Source organism: Magnolia sinica, chromosome 4 (assembly GCF_029962835.1).
Source record: "Magnolia sinica isolate HGM2019 chromosome 4, MsV1, whole genome shotgun sequence".
Taxonomy (NCBI): domain Eukaryota; kingdom Viridiplantae; phylum Streptophyta; class Magnoliopsida; order Magnoliales; family Magnoliaceae; genus Magnolia; species Magnolia sinica.
In genome coordinates, this window is record NC_080576.1 from 83,894,673 (window position 1) to 83,910,690 (window position 16,018).

The 16,018-nt window shown below is 35.5% G+C and overlaps 1 protein-coding gene, 2 long non-coding RNA genes and 1 pseudogene across 4 annotated transcripts; 1 reads left to right on the forward strand and 3 right to left on the reverse strand.

Annotated features, from left to right (window-relative positions):
• Nucleotides 1-6,115, forward strand: part of LOC131244198 (probable indole-3-pyruvate monooxygenase YUCCA10) — a 49,230-nt pseudogene extending 43,115 nt beyond the window's left edge.
• LOC131243299 (uncharacterized) lies at nt 886-3,292 on the reverse strand. The gene is made up of 3 exons (XR_009170009.1): nt 2,809-3,292; nt 1,116-1,304; nt 886-1,011 (listed from the first exon to the last, which is right to left on the reverse strand). It is a non-coding gene; the product is annotated as an uncharacterized LOC131243299 (long non-coding RNA).
• Nucleotides 6,116-6,781: 666 nt separating the features above from the next.
• Nucleotides 6,782-7,432, reverse strand: LOC131243297 (uncharacterized). Its single transcript, XR_009170006.1, has 2 exons — nt 7,198-7,432; nt 6,782-7,002 (listed from the first exon to the last, which is right to left on the reverse strand). It is a non-coding gene; the product is annotated as an uncharacterized LOC131243297 (long non-coding RNA).
• A 6,651-nt stretch (nt 7,433-14,083) lies between these two features.
• On the reverse strand, nt 14,084-15,810 carry LOC131243296 (uncharacterized). 2 transcript variants are annotated; one of them, XM_058242530.1, is made up of 5 exons: nt 15,754-15,810; nt 14,913-15,040; nt 14,625-14,799; nt 14,479-14,592; nt 14,084-14,241 (listed from the first exon to the last, which is right to left on the reverse strand). In XM_058242530.1, exons 2-5 carry the CDS (start codon nt 14,999-15,001, stop codon nt 14,131-14,133), a joined length of 489 nt encoding a protein of 162 aa, XP_058098513.1. In that variant the 5' UTR covers nt 15,002-15,040; nt 15,754-15,810; the 3' UTR covers nt 14,084-14,130. The 2 variants fall into 2 exon arrangements, with proteins under 2 accessions (XP_058098513.1, XP_058098512.1); XM_058242529.1 differs by lacking the exon at nt 15,754-15,810 and having other exon boundaries at nt 14,086-14,241; nt 14,913-15,168.
• Nucleotides 15,811-16,018: the final 208 nt, after the last annotated feature.

Sequence of the window (16,018 nt, forward strand, 5' to 3'; positions counted from 1 at the left end):
ACAACATTAGGTTCCACAAATAATATAAAGTCACAACGCAAGATTTGGGTATGACTTTTGCTTGGCTGATGAACAACTACAGCTTGTTAGGTTGTCTGAAAGCATCTGCAAAGAAGAAGAACTCGCCATTAGCAATAATTTTGTGTGCGACTGTCGATGTGTCAAATGAACACAACTCCCCGTGCTATCTTCCCTATTACAACCCGAGAAAGTGATTGAACCCAAAAACAAAAACAGAAATAACTCTGCTTTTAACCTGTTGGAACATCAGGTCAATGGTTAAGTGAGATGTGTGCAAAGCTCATCGTAGAATATGGTTTTTATTCATTTTTTCAATTCATAAACAGTTTCATATAATTTCCCCCATAATTTTGGAAATAATGATGCCTGCACATGCATGGACAAACATGTGAATTTAATGGCTGGTAATAAATATTACTTATTTCAGATACTTGTTTATGGCCTGTTTGGTAAATGCCTATAAATGAGTTCATCTCATTTTAGTTAGTTGCAATTATGTATTATAGACTTTCTTTTTGGTGACGATTAATAATAATCTTGATAACCAACAACCATTATCTCTAATACTTATATCCATGATTAGCTAAAATGAGATGAACTCATTTTTTGGAATCTACCAAACAGGCCCTTAGTGTTTAGTATATGTAAGTTCATTAAACATTGTATATGGAGATTGGACCGTCAGCAAAAACCAAGTTTGACCAATGTTAGGGCAAGAAAGTCTCGAGTTAAAGATGGTTTTCTTAGGGTTCACGGGACAAGGCTTTCATTTTTGATAATACTTCATAGCATATTCAACAAGAGATGCTACATCCATAAATTCAAAGAAAACAGAGAAGTCTTTGAATATCACATGAGAAGAAGCCGCCTTAGGAATGGATCGGATAAGATTTCAGCCCAGACTAGGTCCAGGAAATCTGAAGTTGCCAAAATCAATCCCCAGTCATTTAATAATGATGAGAGCAACTTCTCAGCATTGTTATATACATCCTGAAACATTTGCCCAAACAATTCACCAGAAGAATGAAACAAACTTCGAAAAGAAAGGGAAAATTAATTTGATATAAGGCTCTATAAATTCTAATTAAACTGACCATTTGGATATTGGAGCCATAATAACCAATCAAGTGGCAGAAAGCCTGTAATGGAGCTGTGAGGAACATGGTGAATTGGCTTCCATTTTGGTGACGAGAAAAATCTACAGCAGTGGTAGCAGGTGGAGATGGAGAGCATGGAGATAGGAGCATCATAGCTGTCTCACCCTCCTCTGCCCCTTGTAAAGCCTGAACAAGATTCCAAGCATAATCTCTTTTGTATTTTGAATAATAACTTACAGAGGGAGCTTTGCAGTGATCCTAAGAAACCATATTCTACGATGAGCTTTCATAGGTTAAATCTCACTTGTAGTTCCAATCTTCCTGAGAGATATGTTCTAGTCACAGACTCTAAAACATTCAGAGGGAGTGGCTCTAGAAAAGGACAGAGCTATCTACCACTTTTTTTCTACTGATAAAGATAGACTCTGACATAAACACGCACACCCAGATTCTCTATGACTTATAAATTCCCAGATAAAACAATACATGCAAAAGTACCATCTAGTTAACTTGTATGACATTAGACCACATCAATCAAGAGAAAAAATAGCAAAAAATCTCTAGGGATGATTATATAAGCTCTCAAAACAATCTAATTCTTCAAGAAAGTTTAAACTACAAACATGGATCTTGTAAATTAATTTTAATGCCTGCACAGCTTCCCATAAAGCAATATGAAAACCCAAGGATAACAAACATACTGGGAATTCCTGAATCTTGTATTACCGGATTGTCCTTCCATCTGCATTCATAATGTTAATCCAATAACTAAAATGAGAAATGGTATCCAAGATACAACATCCAATTTCGAAAAAGGAAAAGGAAAAAATATCTAAAACACTGCAATGCAAGCATAGTTTTTTTCAAAGCAAAACTACAATAAGGTTGGACATACAAACTTCAACTACGATAATAAGATGCAACAGAGTGGAAATAAACAATCGCAACAACTTTCTGATTATAGATGCAATTTTCTCTCAACATTGTTGCAATTGTTTTTGTTTCAAGTCCAACTTAAAATAAATGCAATTGCAACTTGGAACATATCACTCACTAAATAAAGTGGGAGTAATCCAATTTTGGATATCTTACTTGTTGGAATTTAATTTAAATCAACTGCACATCCGAATGTAGCTTAAGTTAAAAGCATGGTTGTAGAAACTGCTATAGCGGCCATTTCTTCAAAAACACCCATCTTATTAATGGTCGTTAATGGAAGAAATTGGAATGGTTGATGTAAAACAGGTATTATAGATTTTGCCGACTTTTCTATGTTTTATTTTCTTCAAATTTAACTGTTATAACAGCCATAACTATCATGTAATGGTAAAGGCTTTTAAATTAGATGTCCAAAGAGAAAATAAACAAATGAAGAAAAATGAACTCCGAAAAGGAAAATAATGCAATTGAGGCTTTGTTCCCATCGACATAAAATTCCTAGGACTTCTTTTGTTTAGTTATCTACAACTTCGTCTGAAACTGGGAAATGTTCTAACTGATTTTAGGGTAGCATATGGTTTTCTGGTTGGAATTCTGCTGATGGGACAAGCTTCTGAAACATAACCCCAACAAATTCAACTAAGACCATTTATCTACAAGTAACAGTTCATAGGAAAAGGGAAAACTGACAATTTATAACTACAAGTAATAGTTCACAGGAAAAAGGTCTGAACTGATACAAATTGCTGACCTTGTACAAGCACAGAAGGTTTGTTGCTGATCGAAGGAGGAGGGCAAACAAGATTAGCTAAAACATTCAGTGCTGGATGAATCACCTGCCAAATATGAACACATGCTGCAAATCTAGTTGCTCAAACCCACCTTGAAGCTCCTCCCACTGTGATGATTATAAACTCAATATATCAGTCGCAGTGGATTGATATTACAAAAGTGTACTTCATTGACTTCAGAAATGAGAATAATCTATCATAAACATCTATTATAAATGTTTGTAATTTGAATTCAAAGAAAATAGTTTGTACTATAGATGATGATTAGAAATATGGCACAGAGTGAGAAATTGCATATAACATGGCATACTCGTAATGCAATCTGGACCACTGAAATTGTTGACTCAATTGTGTATGAAACATAAGTGAAAAAGTGCAGTGAGAAAATAAGTTTAACCATATGATTTTTTCTCTCTTCAAATATGAGCCACTCACTATTTTACTTTGAACCATCCATTTGATGACAATTAATTGGATGGTTAGAATTGCTTTTGGTAAGTGGTTAAATCTAAAAAAGTCAGGTATTAAGTTTAAACTGCAAAATAAAATTGCTGCAAAATAAAATATTCTTATAAAAGAAATAACAGATCTGAATGCAATGTAGTTTCCACTAGTACAAATTAGCCACGCAGCCCATATAAATATACAATTTTGTGTTGACTGAAAGTAGAGAAAGAAGGGATTTTGTAGTTCTTACCATTTAGTAATCCTCTTATAGCACCAATGCCCATGGACGACAAGTAGTCACTCTAGAAACCAGAACTGAGCAATAGAGAAGTCACTAGGTGGTTGTTCTTGGCATCGCTTGTTTTTGAAACCATCATCAAGACAAGAATGTTAGTTGCAGTTTCACAAAAACCAGGAGCAGGGAATCGCCTGTTTTTGAAAAATAAGAAGTTGAAAAGAATCATGAATTGTGCTTTGTTTCCCATGTGTGTGGAATTGTACTGTGTGTGTGAGCATGCACACACTAGTAAATTGCATGTGCATCACACATGGGAATGCCTAAACATTTTTCCTACATAACTACAAAAGACATAAAGGCAGTGATTTACTTATAAGAATCCTAATACTAAATGTAGGAAAACACCCCTACTTTATTTATTTCAGTTGTTTTGTGAGGGGTATTTTGGTCGCTCCAATACACAGAGACTAGAAATAAAAGAAAAAAGCTAAGATCTTCCCATGGTTCGTTCGACACTGTCAATGACTTGTACAGATTGATGTTCTCTTTTCTTCCATTACCAAGATGACATGCTTGGAATTACTGGAGAATAATTAGGACATCTATCTTCATTCCCAGCTAATAGAAATGATATTCGAGCATTGCCATAGTTTTGTGAATCCCAAAGCAACCATGTTTATTTTTACAGATTGGTGTTCTCTTTAATAAATCATCTTTATTAAAGATTGGTGTTCTCTTTAATAAATCATGTTTATTAAAGATCCCAAAGCATTGCCATAGTACAGATTGGTGTTCTCTTTAATAAATCATGTTTATTTTTACGTTGTATTTTAACCAAGATCTAATAGATTGCATTGAATGTTTATTCTTTATTCTTTTTTCTTTTCTTTTTTACGTAAAATCTTAATTATCTACGTACAATTTACATTGATTGAAAATTTTATTTTTAGTTTGATAAATCATGTACATCAAGTATTATGGATTGATAAAAAATAGTGGTCATTGAAGATATTTAGAAATATTTGATTTATGCAATATTAAAATCATGCATCATTAAAATAGTTATGAAACACCAGAAAATAGGTGAGGCGATCAAGTCCTCTGGGTTGAAAATCCCTAAAGCGTAAATAGGTGGGGCGATCAAGACCCTTGGGTAGAAAGTCTCAGAAACTCAAGTGGTACCTTTTGGAACCTCTACCATACCCTTTGAGTGGGTGAGCATGTCAGGATTGCAAAAGGTTCCTACTTCCAGGTTCGGTAGGGTAGTAGTCTAACCAGCTAACGTACAAATGCGTCCCTCACCAAGTGCCCTTTGGATGGGTGAGCATGTCATGCAAGAGGTTCCCATTGCTAGGCTAGGTGTTGTATTGGTGCGGTTGTTGGCCAACTAGTGTAAACTGGCCCTGGTGTTAAAATAAATAAACCGCACATGTTATTATGGGGTATAACATATGTTGATTTCATTCATTCATTTTTCTTTGAATTTACATTGAAACATTTTGTTTATTAAATCTCCTCATTTGTTGTTTTGCCCAAATATGTATTGTATTTTTATACAATTTTATTCATATTATATGAGATTATTTTGAAACCTATGTTGGGATTACTCACTAGGCTTCGCAGCTTACCCTGTTGGGATTTTAAAATTTCAGGATCGAGATCTCATGGAGGAGCTTAAAGAGATCTTCTTTTATTTATTTTTGTTTCTTTACCATTTCTAAATAAGTGTAATGAACATTTAGTATGACCACATTACGATGACATGTGTTTGATGGTAATCTTGAATAGCCAGAACATGGATATGGACATTTTATTCTTCTTAAAATAAATGCTCGATTATTAAAATTTTGAATTGTTATATTTTATGAATGAGATCATTTTATCAATATACATGTGGATTATGAAGTGTAAACATACAAAACATAAGTCATGCTTTCGGGTACGGAATTGGGGTCGGATATACCCAGGTGCCGGATTTCAGGGCGTGACATTTACACCGTAGATCCAAAAATCATGATTATCCAACACTTGGGTGGACCGCACCATAGAAAACAGTTGGAATGGAATGACCACCATTAGTTTTGTATAAGGCCCACCATAGTACTATTTATGTGCTGTACAATCTATTCTTTTTTATGTCTCCCGTAGGTATGAAAGAATTACCCAAAAATCATACCATGTGAATTTACTGGTTTTAGGTATAATTTTATGGGTACCTCATCTTAGGTACCTACGCAAGCATTTTTCATTTTAGTATTGACCATTTATCCTTGGATATACCATATTAATTAATATTACTCTAACCTTGTTGTATGGGTTATTATGTGCAGGTCCATGTACTCACACAGAGCATGGTACACTTAGGAATGGTGCTTTTAGAATATATACCATGTTCTTTAGTGGACCGTTTAATTCTCATGCTTAGCAAGCTAAAATTTGGCGATTTGTCTAAGTATGGGATGAGGAGATTGCCTAAAGGGCCTTTTTATTTGAAATCAACCAATGGTCAGTCTCTAGTTATAGATGTTGGGACCCTCCAGAAGATCATGTTCAGAGAAATTCAGGTGATCATCATCAGATAAACCATCTCACATGATATGAGCACAAAATCTGAACCGTCCACATGATACGGCACTCCATGAAACCCTTAGGTCTAACTTTCACCCTGATCCAAAACTCTGGTGAACCATGGCAAGCGAAAATAGTTTCCTCCACTACATGAAAAGGGGGCTTTAGCCTCGGTTCAAAACTGTAGCTAAAAAGGTTAAAAACTAAGGCTAAAGACTTTAGCCTTAGTTTTGCCTCAGTTATCCAAACCGAGGTTGAAATGCCCATGGCTAAAGGCTTTAGCCTCAGTTTTAGCAACCGAGGCTAAAATGACTTTTCGCCTCGGTTCTTCAAGTGAAGCTAAAAGAACCTTTTTAGCTTCAGTTTTCTCGAAATGAGGCTAAATCAAAATTTTAGCCTCCAATGTTTCCAACTGAGATTAAATCCAATTTTTACCTTAGTTGCCTCCAATCGAAGCTAAATCTATTTTTAACCTCGTTTCTCAACAACCGAGGCTAAAGTATTTAGCCACGGGAGTTGTAGTCTCAGTTTAGGTAACTGAGGCAAAGCTAAGACTAAAGATAGATTTAGCCTTTGTTGAAATCAACTGAGTCTAAATTCAATTTTTAACATCATTTATCGATAACCGAGGCTAAATCTTGTTTCTATCAACAAAAGCTAACAATATTATAATCAACTAATGATTGAACCTGTGCATGTTTCACCCATTTAACATCCATCAAGACAACAATCAACACAATACCAACAAAACAATTAATGGTCTATTTAAAGTTTCCAAAACAAACAAACTGCCACATAGCCTTCCACATGAACTGTTTCAGTAAGGTCCCCTTCCACGTGATAGCTTCGGGCAGACTTCTGCTGGCACGAACCAGAAGCTCCAAGATGACATCAAATGCTCCTAAAACAATCACAGATCCAGTTCATAAAACTCCAAGCTTGAAATATGCAATTAAACATAAGTGCATTCATATTTAAATCCGTGTGCACATAGACACAATTACAAGCATATAGATAATTACACAATAGATTACACATAGAATGGAACTACTGATAGGAAGCAGAATTTGAAAGAACGTGTCGAAAAGAAATTTACCTGATACTCCACTTTTACTTCTGGGAATTCTTCTCCTCTCTGCACTTCCACTGCTGGTATCTGTTACAACACATACAAGATTTATTGCACCACAGCTCAAAGCCATGAAATTATAACAAAATAGTCCACATGCCCATGAACAAAAAAAAAAAAAAAGAACGACACAAAAGAACCTAAAACGTAGAACAGTTTCCCATACTAGAATTGAAAATGGTGCCATAGACTGGCCTAGGGAATTCTCTAGGCTCAGGCAAGAAATAGGTCCCGCATAGGCCAATGACAGGATGCCAATTGAATGATGACGGAAACCCAGGGATCATATAGCCTGGTTTGCACTGGGTATAGGTGCTGGAGGAATCAGAGTCTCACTGGTTCCCTGTGAGATACTAGTATTTTATTTTTCACTTCAATAAATGCTACCTCCATTTCGTAAAAGAGAAGGGAAAATAATGCTTCAAGCAACAATCATCGATTTGCAACTCATACAAGAATAATTCAAAATAAACAGATTAAATGTTCGAATGATTGCTGAGATAAAACGGATTTTTATATGCAAACCACTGCAAAGACAAAACAAAAGAATTACATGTAATCGTGCAGTCAACGACAAGAGCTGGAAAACAAACGGTGCTTATAGTTTCCAAACTAACTGATTGTCCTTTAAATCATCGTTAAAGAGTTGTTGCAACTAAATGGGGTCTGCTACATGAATCCTGTTCAGCCTACTTGCTTTGCTAGATCGTCATTTGAGCTTGGGCACGGATTCATAGCTCATGACCTGGGCGAGGACCACTTTGCCCCGATACAGCCCAGCCCACTTACAACCCTTATATGTCTAGAGATTCTAGACCATTGATCTGATGGCTTCCAATGTGGATAAATCCTGACACAAAATCTCCCAGATTGGAAGCTCCAATAGGCCCGATCTTTAGTTTGCCCATTGAATATGGGCCATTACTGTTTCCCTTCTAAACCACAAATCTCTACAAGCTGCTAGGAGAAAGGTTAGGATAGTTCAATCATGGGAATCTTTGGTGAACACCATCCATTAGAACAGTGTGGGTCCTGAAGCCATGGGCCCCGTGTTGGGTTTTTTCAAAATAAGAAGAAAAGAAATTTGGGAAAAGAAAGGTTGTGGCTTTGGTGATTGTTGGTGTGAATGGTGATGCCTCTTGGAAAAGGGAACATCCTTTGAATTTGAAATGGAGGGATGCCATTGTTGGAAAGATACCACCATTGATGAAAAAACACCATGGAAGAAGATGTCTTTTCATAAAAAGGGCCTTAAGCATCTCTTGTGATTCTACATAAACTCATCTTTGGGTTAATACAAATTCACAATTCCAACAATCTCCTCTCCATCTTCTTATTCTTCACCATTTTCGGTTTTGGAAGGTTTTTTTGAAAAATACAGTTTTTCAGGCGCTAAACTGTAAATAATTTTCAGGCAGTAAATTACAAATAGTTTTCAGGGGGTAAATTGTAACAGCACAAAAATCAAGGTTGTATGCTGTAAAAGTGTGTTCGGGGTGTGAATTTTCAGTTTTGCAGGCTGAAACCCACATTTCTCTGGTCTTCGAGAAGAGTCTTATTGTATCCTGGAGGCGGATTTGCTGTAACCCTCCTGCAAATTGGTTTAACCACCAGTAGGGTGCGAATATCGCCTTAAATATAGCGACATCGTAACGTGCCTTAAGCCTATCTTTAAGTGATTCATTTTCTATTTTCTACCTCAACAATAACAATTTTAAGGCGATATAATGGTTCTTCTATAGGTCATCCTAACTTTGTTCGAATGATGCCGTTCGACGGCTCAAATTTTCTTCGATGGCAATCGAGGGTCCATCTCTTCCTCACATCACTTAAGTTGGATCATGTGCTCACTCAAGATCCTACTTCACCACCATCTGACGATGATACGTTAGAACAAATTCAAAAAAGACAAAGTTGGGAGCGTAACGTCTACCTATGCAAAGGTCATACCTTCAACGATCTTTCTAATTCGTTATACGCTGTTTACCGTTAAAAGAAGACTGTTAAGGATTTGTGGCAGGCGTTGCTCATCAAATATACATCAGAGGACGAAGGCAACAAAAAATTCCTAGTAAGTCAGTTTTTAGAATTCAAAATGTTGGATGAAAAACCTGTTCTTGATCAAGTACATAAGTTACAGGTCATCATCCAACACATTATTGCCGATGACACTAATCTCGACGAATCCTTCCCAGTATCCATCATTATTGCTAAACTTCTACCTAAATGGAAGGATACTAGAAAATCATTGAAATAGAAAAAAAGTCCTTGGAGGACCTCCTAATGTTTCTTCGAATAGAAGAAGAATCTAGGCTCCGTGACAAAAATGAAGAACAACAGGAGGCCCTAACTAATGCGAATATAGTCAAGAATAGTGTGAATCGGGAATTAGAGAAGCCACCTTTCAAGAAAGATGATATGCTCAAATCTAATAACCAAGGGTTCAAAAAGAACACATCCAAGAAGGGTCTATGCTTCTTTTACAAAATCCCTGGTCATTTTAAGAAAGACTGCCGAAAATATAAAAATAAAATGTAAGAAAAGAAATGGCAAGTCAATATGACGGAAGACATAAATCTGGCAGCTGTCATCTCTGAAGTTAAGATGTTGAATGAGGATATTGAATGGTGGGTAGATTCTGACGCTACCAGACATGTTTATAGAAATTACAACATGTTTAATTCCTACGAATTAGTGGGGGATAATCAAGAACTATGTATGGGGAATGCCCCCACATGCAAGGTTGTGAGAAAAAGGAAGGTACGTCTAATCTAACTTTCAGAAAAGTCCTTACTCTGAACGATGTTCTAAATGTACCAGATATTAGGAGAAATCTTATATCAACTATTCTACTGACTAAGTTTGGATTCAGACTCCTATTTGAATCCGATAAATTGATTGTGTCTAAAAATGGGGTATATGTAAGGAACGGTTATGTATCCAATGGAATGTTTAAATTGAACCTTATAAATGAAAATTCTTCTTCGGTTTATATGCTTGATTCACATGATGTTTGGCATACTAGATTAGGACATTTTAGTTTTCGTAGAATGGATAATATGTCTAATCTTAATCTAATTCCTAAGTATACAAAACCTAATGACAAATGTAGCATTTGTGTACAATCCAAAATAATTAAAAAACTGTTTCCGAGGGTGGAATGAGAATCTCAATTCCTAAAACTAGTTCATAGTGATATATGTGAAATGAGCAGTTTAATAACAAGAGAGGAAAATAGGTACTTCATAAGCTTTATAGATGATTTCTCTCGTTATACCTTAGTATACCTATTAAAGAATAAAGATGAGGCACTACAAAAATTTAAGATATACAAGGCATAAGTTAAAAACCAATTAGACCGAAAGATTAAAATTCTAAGGTTGGACAGGGAAGGAGAATATCCATTCTTAGAATTCTCGAAGTTTTGCAAAACTCATGGTATAATTTATCAAATTACAGCTCCCTATTCACCCCAACAAAATGGGATAGTAGAACGGAAAAACAAGTCTTAGACATGGTAAACTCTATGCTCAATAATACAGCTTTATGTTCAGGATTTTGGGGAGAAGCCCTATTAACTGCCTGTCATATCTTTAATAGGATACCTCACTCTAAGACTTGTAAGACTCCATATAAACTATGGAAGAATAGGATTTTTAACATCTCATACTTCAAGATATGGGGTTGTAGAGCCTTAGTTAGACTTACTGATCCTAAAAAGCCCAAGATAGGGTTGAGATCTCTTGAGTATATTTTTATAGGATATGCGCAAAATAGTAAGTCTTATAGGTTTCTAGTTGTAGAATCTAAGCATGCGATGCCGATAAACACCATAACAGAATCTAGAGATGCCGAGTTTTATGAAAACTTATTCTCTTCTATAAGTAGAAAAGAGACAAGACCTCAAGACCTTGGTACAAAAAATAGTTCTCAAATACCTGATTAAGATATCAACAGTCTCGATAAAGATGACATAGAACCTAGAAGGACCAAGAGAATTAGAAAAGGTGCATCTTTCGGACCCGACTTCTACCTTTTGCTAATAGAAGGAGGTAAAGACAACATAACAAATGAAACCATATTGATATATAATATAGAAAATGATCCGGTAACAATAGATGATGCCCTTAGATCTTAGGATGCTTCCTTTTGGAAGGAAGCTATAAATGATGAGATGGATTCTATATTGCAAAATGGAACATGAAAACTTGTGGATCTGCCACCAGGATCAAAACTAATAAGCTTTAAATGGATTTTCAAAAGAAAATTAAGACCAGATAGAACTAGAAAAAGGTTTAAGGAAAAATTAGTGGCTAGAGGATTTACACAAAAAGAAGGTATTGATTTTTTCGATACCTATGTTCTAGTAGTAAGGATATCTACTATCCGAGTTTTAATTGCTCTAGCATCCATTCATAAGTTAGAAATCCATCAGATGGATGTAAAGATAGCTTTTCTAAATGGTGACCTTAATGAAGAGGTTTATATGGAGCAACCAGAAGGTTTTATAATTTCAAGAAAGAAAAATAAAGTGTGTAAATTGATCAAGTCGCTATATGGACTTAAACAAATACCTAAACAATAACATGAAAAATTCGATAAAGTAGTCACCTCATATGGCTTTAAGATTAATGAATCTGATAAATGTGTATATTCAAATTCTTTGATAATAACGGAGTAATTATGTCTCTATGTAAATGATATGCTAATCTTTGGTACATGTTTAGAAGTTATAAATAACACTAAAAGATTCTTATCATCTAGTTTTGACATGAAAGATATGAGTGAAGCTAATCTAATTTTAGGTATCAAGCTATTAAGAAACAATGATGGTATAATTCTATTTCAATCACATTATATTGAAAAGATATTTAAAAAGTTTGATCACTATGATAAGAACCTAGTTTCTACTCCTTTTGATTCTAATATCAAGTTGATTAAAAATGAAAGTCGTAGTGTATCTCAGTTAGAGTATTCCAAGGTGATTGGCTGTCTTATGTATGTTATGATTTCTACTCGACCTGATATTGCTTTTGTAGTAGGTAAATTGAGTAGGTTTACAAGTAATCCAAGTTTAGATCATTGGAATGTGGAATGTTGTTTCTAGAGTACTTAAATACTTGAGAAAAACTATTAATTATGGTTTACATTTTTCTGGTCACCCTAGTGTACTTGAAGGGTATAGTGATGCAAGTTGGATCACTGATTCTAATGAATCCAAGTCTACCAGTGGATGGATTTTTACACTTGGATGAGCTGCCATTTCTTGGGGATCCAAGAAGCAAACTTGCATATCTCACTCTACTATGAAATCTGAATTCATAGCTTTGGCAGCTAGTAGTAAAGAGGCAGTATGGTTAAGAAACCTGTTATTAAAAATATCATTATTGGTAAGGCCTTTACTACCGGTCTCTATCTACTGTGATAGTGAAGCAATACTATCAAAGGCATATAACAAGACTTATAATGAAAAATCCAGATATATCAGTGTAAGGCATAGTTTTGTGCGGAAACTACTTGGTGACGGTGTTATAACAATACAATATGTACGATCTATCTAGAATCTAGTAGACCTATTCACCAAGAGATTGACAAGGGATGTTGTCAGTAGAACATCAAGAAGAATGCGACTTAAGCCAATTTTACAAACACCGGATGAGGGAAACTCAATCTAAGTTAATAGGTTCAATAGGCAAAGTACCTTATAGGAAGTGGATGAAGTAGCACTGTACGTTTTCTATCTGTCTCATTCCTGGATGTATGTATAGTAAAAGATACCTATAATGATAAAAAGAAGGATGATCTAGTGCTCTTAATGAGTTCTTTCAAGGGTGCTATACTTATAGGGGCATTTATAAGTACTCACCTATATAAGTATTAGAAGTGGGGCCACTTCCTGATGTTCGAGAGTTTTTGGCTACTCTCATGAACTCATGAATCAAGGATAGAGCACAAGGCTGTTAATGTGCTATAACTTTAAAACACATGACAATTGAAATATATGTGTGTGTAACATGTCCGGTTATGTTATATAGAATACTTAGTTCAAGACCATATTCACTAAGGATTCTGATTCAACTTTGATTTGTTTATAATAAGTGAAGGTTCAAGTCCATAAGACACCTCCTCCTATGCACATATTTTCCTTACATACCCTGACCTCTGTATTTTGAAAAATAATGGGGGATTGTTGGGTTTTTCAAATTAAGAAGAAAAGAAAATTGAGAAAAGAAGGGTTGTGGCTTTGGTGATTTTTGGTGTGAATGGTGATGCCTCTTTGAAAATGGAGCATCTTTTGAATTTTAAATGGAGGGATGCCATTGTTGGAAAGACACTACCATTGATGAAAAGACACCATGGAAGAAGATGTCTTTTCATGAAAAGGGCCTTAAGCATCTCTTGTGATTCTATATAAACCCATCTTTGAGTCAATCCGAATTCACAATTCCAACAATCTCCTCTCCATCTTCTTCTTCTTCACCATTTTCGGTTTTGGAAGGTTTTTTAAAAAATATAATTTTTCAGGCGCTAAACTGTAAATAATTTTCAGGCAGTAAATTACAAATAGTTTTTAGGGGGTAAATTGTAACAGCACAGAAGTCAGGGTTGTATGCTGCAAAAGTGTGTTCAGGGTGCGGTTTTTCGATTTTACAGGCCGAAACCCACATTTCTCTAGTCTTGGAGAAGAGGCTTATTGTATCCTGGAGGCAGATTTGTTGTAACCCTCTTGCAAATTGGTTTAACCACCAGTATGGTGCGAATATCGCCTTAAATATAGCGACATTGTAATGTGCCTTTAGCCTATCTTTAAGTGATACATTTTCTATTTTCCGCCTCAACAATAACACCCCGCATGCCCAAACATAAGGTTCGACGATCATTACATGAGTCATCATCAAGTCACCTATATCTGATGAGGGAGAAAAGAAACAACAAATACAAACTTACCCTTGTATAACCGATTCTTACGACTTCAAGAACACCGAGGACTAAAGGAAGCTTGTCAATCGCCTGCATCAAAAGATAATATCATCTTTCAGGAATTATTGTAAACAAGAAAGAAATTATGGTAAGAAAGAAAGAAATGGAATGCTTGGTTTCGGAACTGATGCTAGTCTGAAATGAGGTTCCTTTGGCTATTAGGAATATAAGGGAAGCAAAAGCAATGAATAAAGGCGTAGACTAATGTTTGGGTGCTGGGAAATGGTTGGAAATGAATTCTGGTGGGAAATGGTGGGATTTTCTCACCTCTGCACAAGGTTGTTCCTTTCTACCAATGAATGTTCCAACATTCCAAGAGCTCAACCATGATGAATCAACAGTCGAATTACTACTAAGAGTAGAGCAGAATGTTGAAAATGGGTCCATGCCATTATGCAGAGTATCCTAGAGAGAGTAACTTCATTAAGGGGTGAAAAGAGAGAGAGCATCTCTTTACAGACTGAAGTATTAGTTGTACATCCATAGCCCAGTTCCTTCATTATATCTGCCATGCTAATTTCCTTCTCTATCTCAGCTAGAACAACATCAAAATCATTCTCAGTGCACTCAAAGAATGATTCCAAATACCTGCAGAAAAATTGACCAAAATAGAAGTAAAAACATATGACTTTCTAACTGGAGAATACAATGGCCCATAACACGAATATTTAATCAACTGAAAGGTGGTCCTTAAAAAGTACCTCAATAAGTTGACACTAGATGAATCATCCACCAGTATCGGGGCTAGTACAAAATGAATCCTCTCTTTGAGTTGTAACAAGGACAACATCTTTGTAAATGAATCCACATGCTTTGCCAGGCCCTCGGACTGAGAGAGAAATAAAAGAATGTTCTAAATTTGCTCATGAGAAACAGAAGCTGGCTTTCAACCAAACAACTTTCACACAGAAAACCAGATTTGAGTAATCTGTTACTGTTGTCGTAAATCAGAGTCAGGACAGACTACAGGAACTCATAGAACTTAATTTACATCAATAAACTGATAGTTATACGCGAAAGCAAAAAACCAGACTCAATCAATAGATTCTTTTATCAAAAGTTACAGAAAAAACTAATAATCAAGCAACCTGGTTGAATTTTAATGAAAACATTGCAGCAAAAATTATGTCTGGTGAAATGAAAAGGTTGACCAAGGTCAGAATGCACACAGATCTCCACTGAAGATCATCGGCACATCAACCCAGAACTCTAGGTGCAGTAAATTAAATTAGACTCAACAGAGCCAAGTTCTTCCTAGCTAGGGGAAGATCATGCAATCGAGGCTTTGTTCCCATCGACATAATATTCCTAGGACTTCTTTTGTTTAGTTATCTACAACTTCGTCTGAAACTGGGAAATATTCTAACTGATTTTAGGGTAGCATATGGCATTCTGGTTGGGATTTTGCTGATGGAACAAGCTTTTGAAACATAACCCCAACAAATTTAACTAAGACCATTTATCTACAAGTAACGGTTCACAGGAAGAAGGAAAAATGACAATTTATAACTATAAAAGACAGAAAGGCAGTGATTTACATACAAGAATCCAACAACAATTTGGTTCTCATAGTTCAAACCATCAGACATTCCTAGATCTGTCATTTAAGCAGTTTACTTTGAGTGTATGTAAGCCACAAGTACAATTTCTTTGTGCTTGTGTATCAAGCATCACACACAACTAGAGTATAAAAAATCCCCTTTCGGTGAAGATTCACCATGATTCTTCTAAATGATGCAAAACTAACATCTAAATCTCAGCAAATCAGAAGATACTAAATCTCAAAATGTATTTCAAATGCATGATA

Bases quoted from the DNA above. Each gene is read 5' to 3' on its own strand.
- LOC131243296 (XM_058242530.1), bottom strand. From the start codon at position 15,001: ATGTTGTCCTTGTTACAACTCAAAGAGAGGATTCATTTTGTACTAGCC. The intron at 14,593-14,624 runs CTCTCTAGGATA...AATGGCATGGAC, and splicing joins CACCCCTTAATGAAGTTACT to CCATTTTCAACATTCTGCTC. The intron at 14,242-14,478 runs GTGAGAAAATCC...CTTTTGATGCAG, and splicing joins AGGAACAACCTTGTGCAGAG to GCGATTGACAAGCTTCCTTT.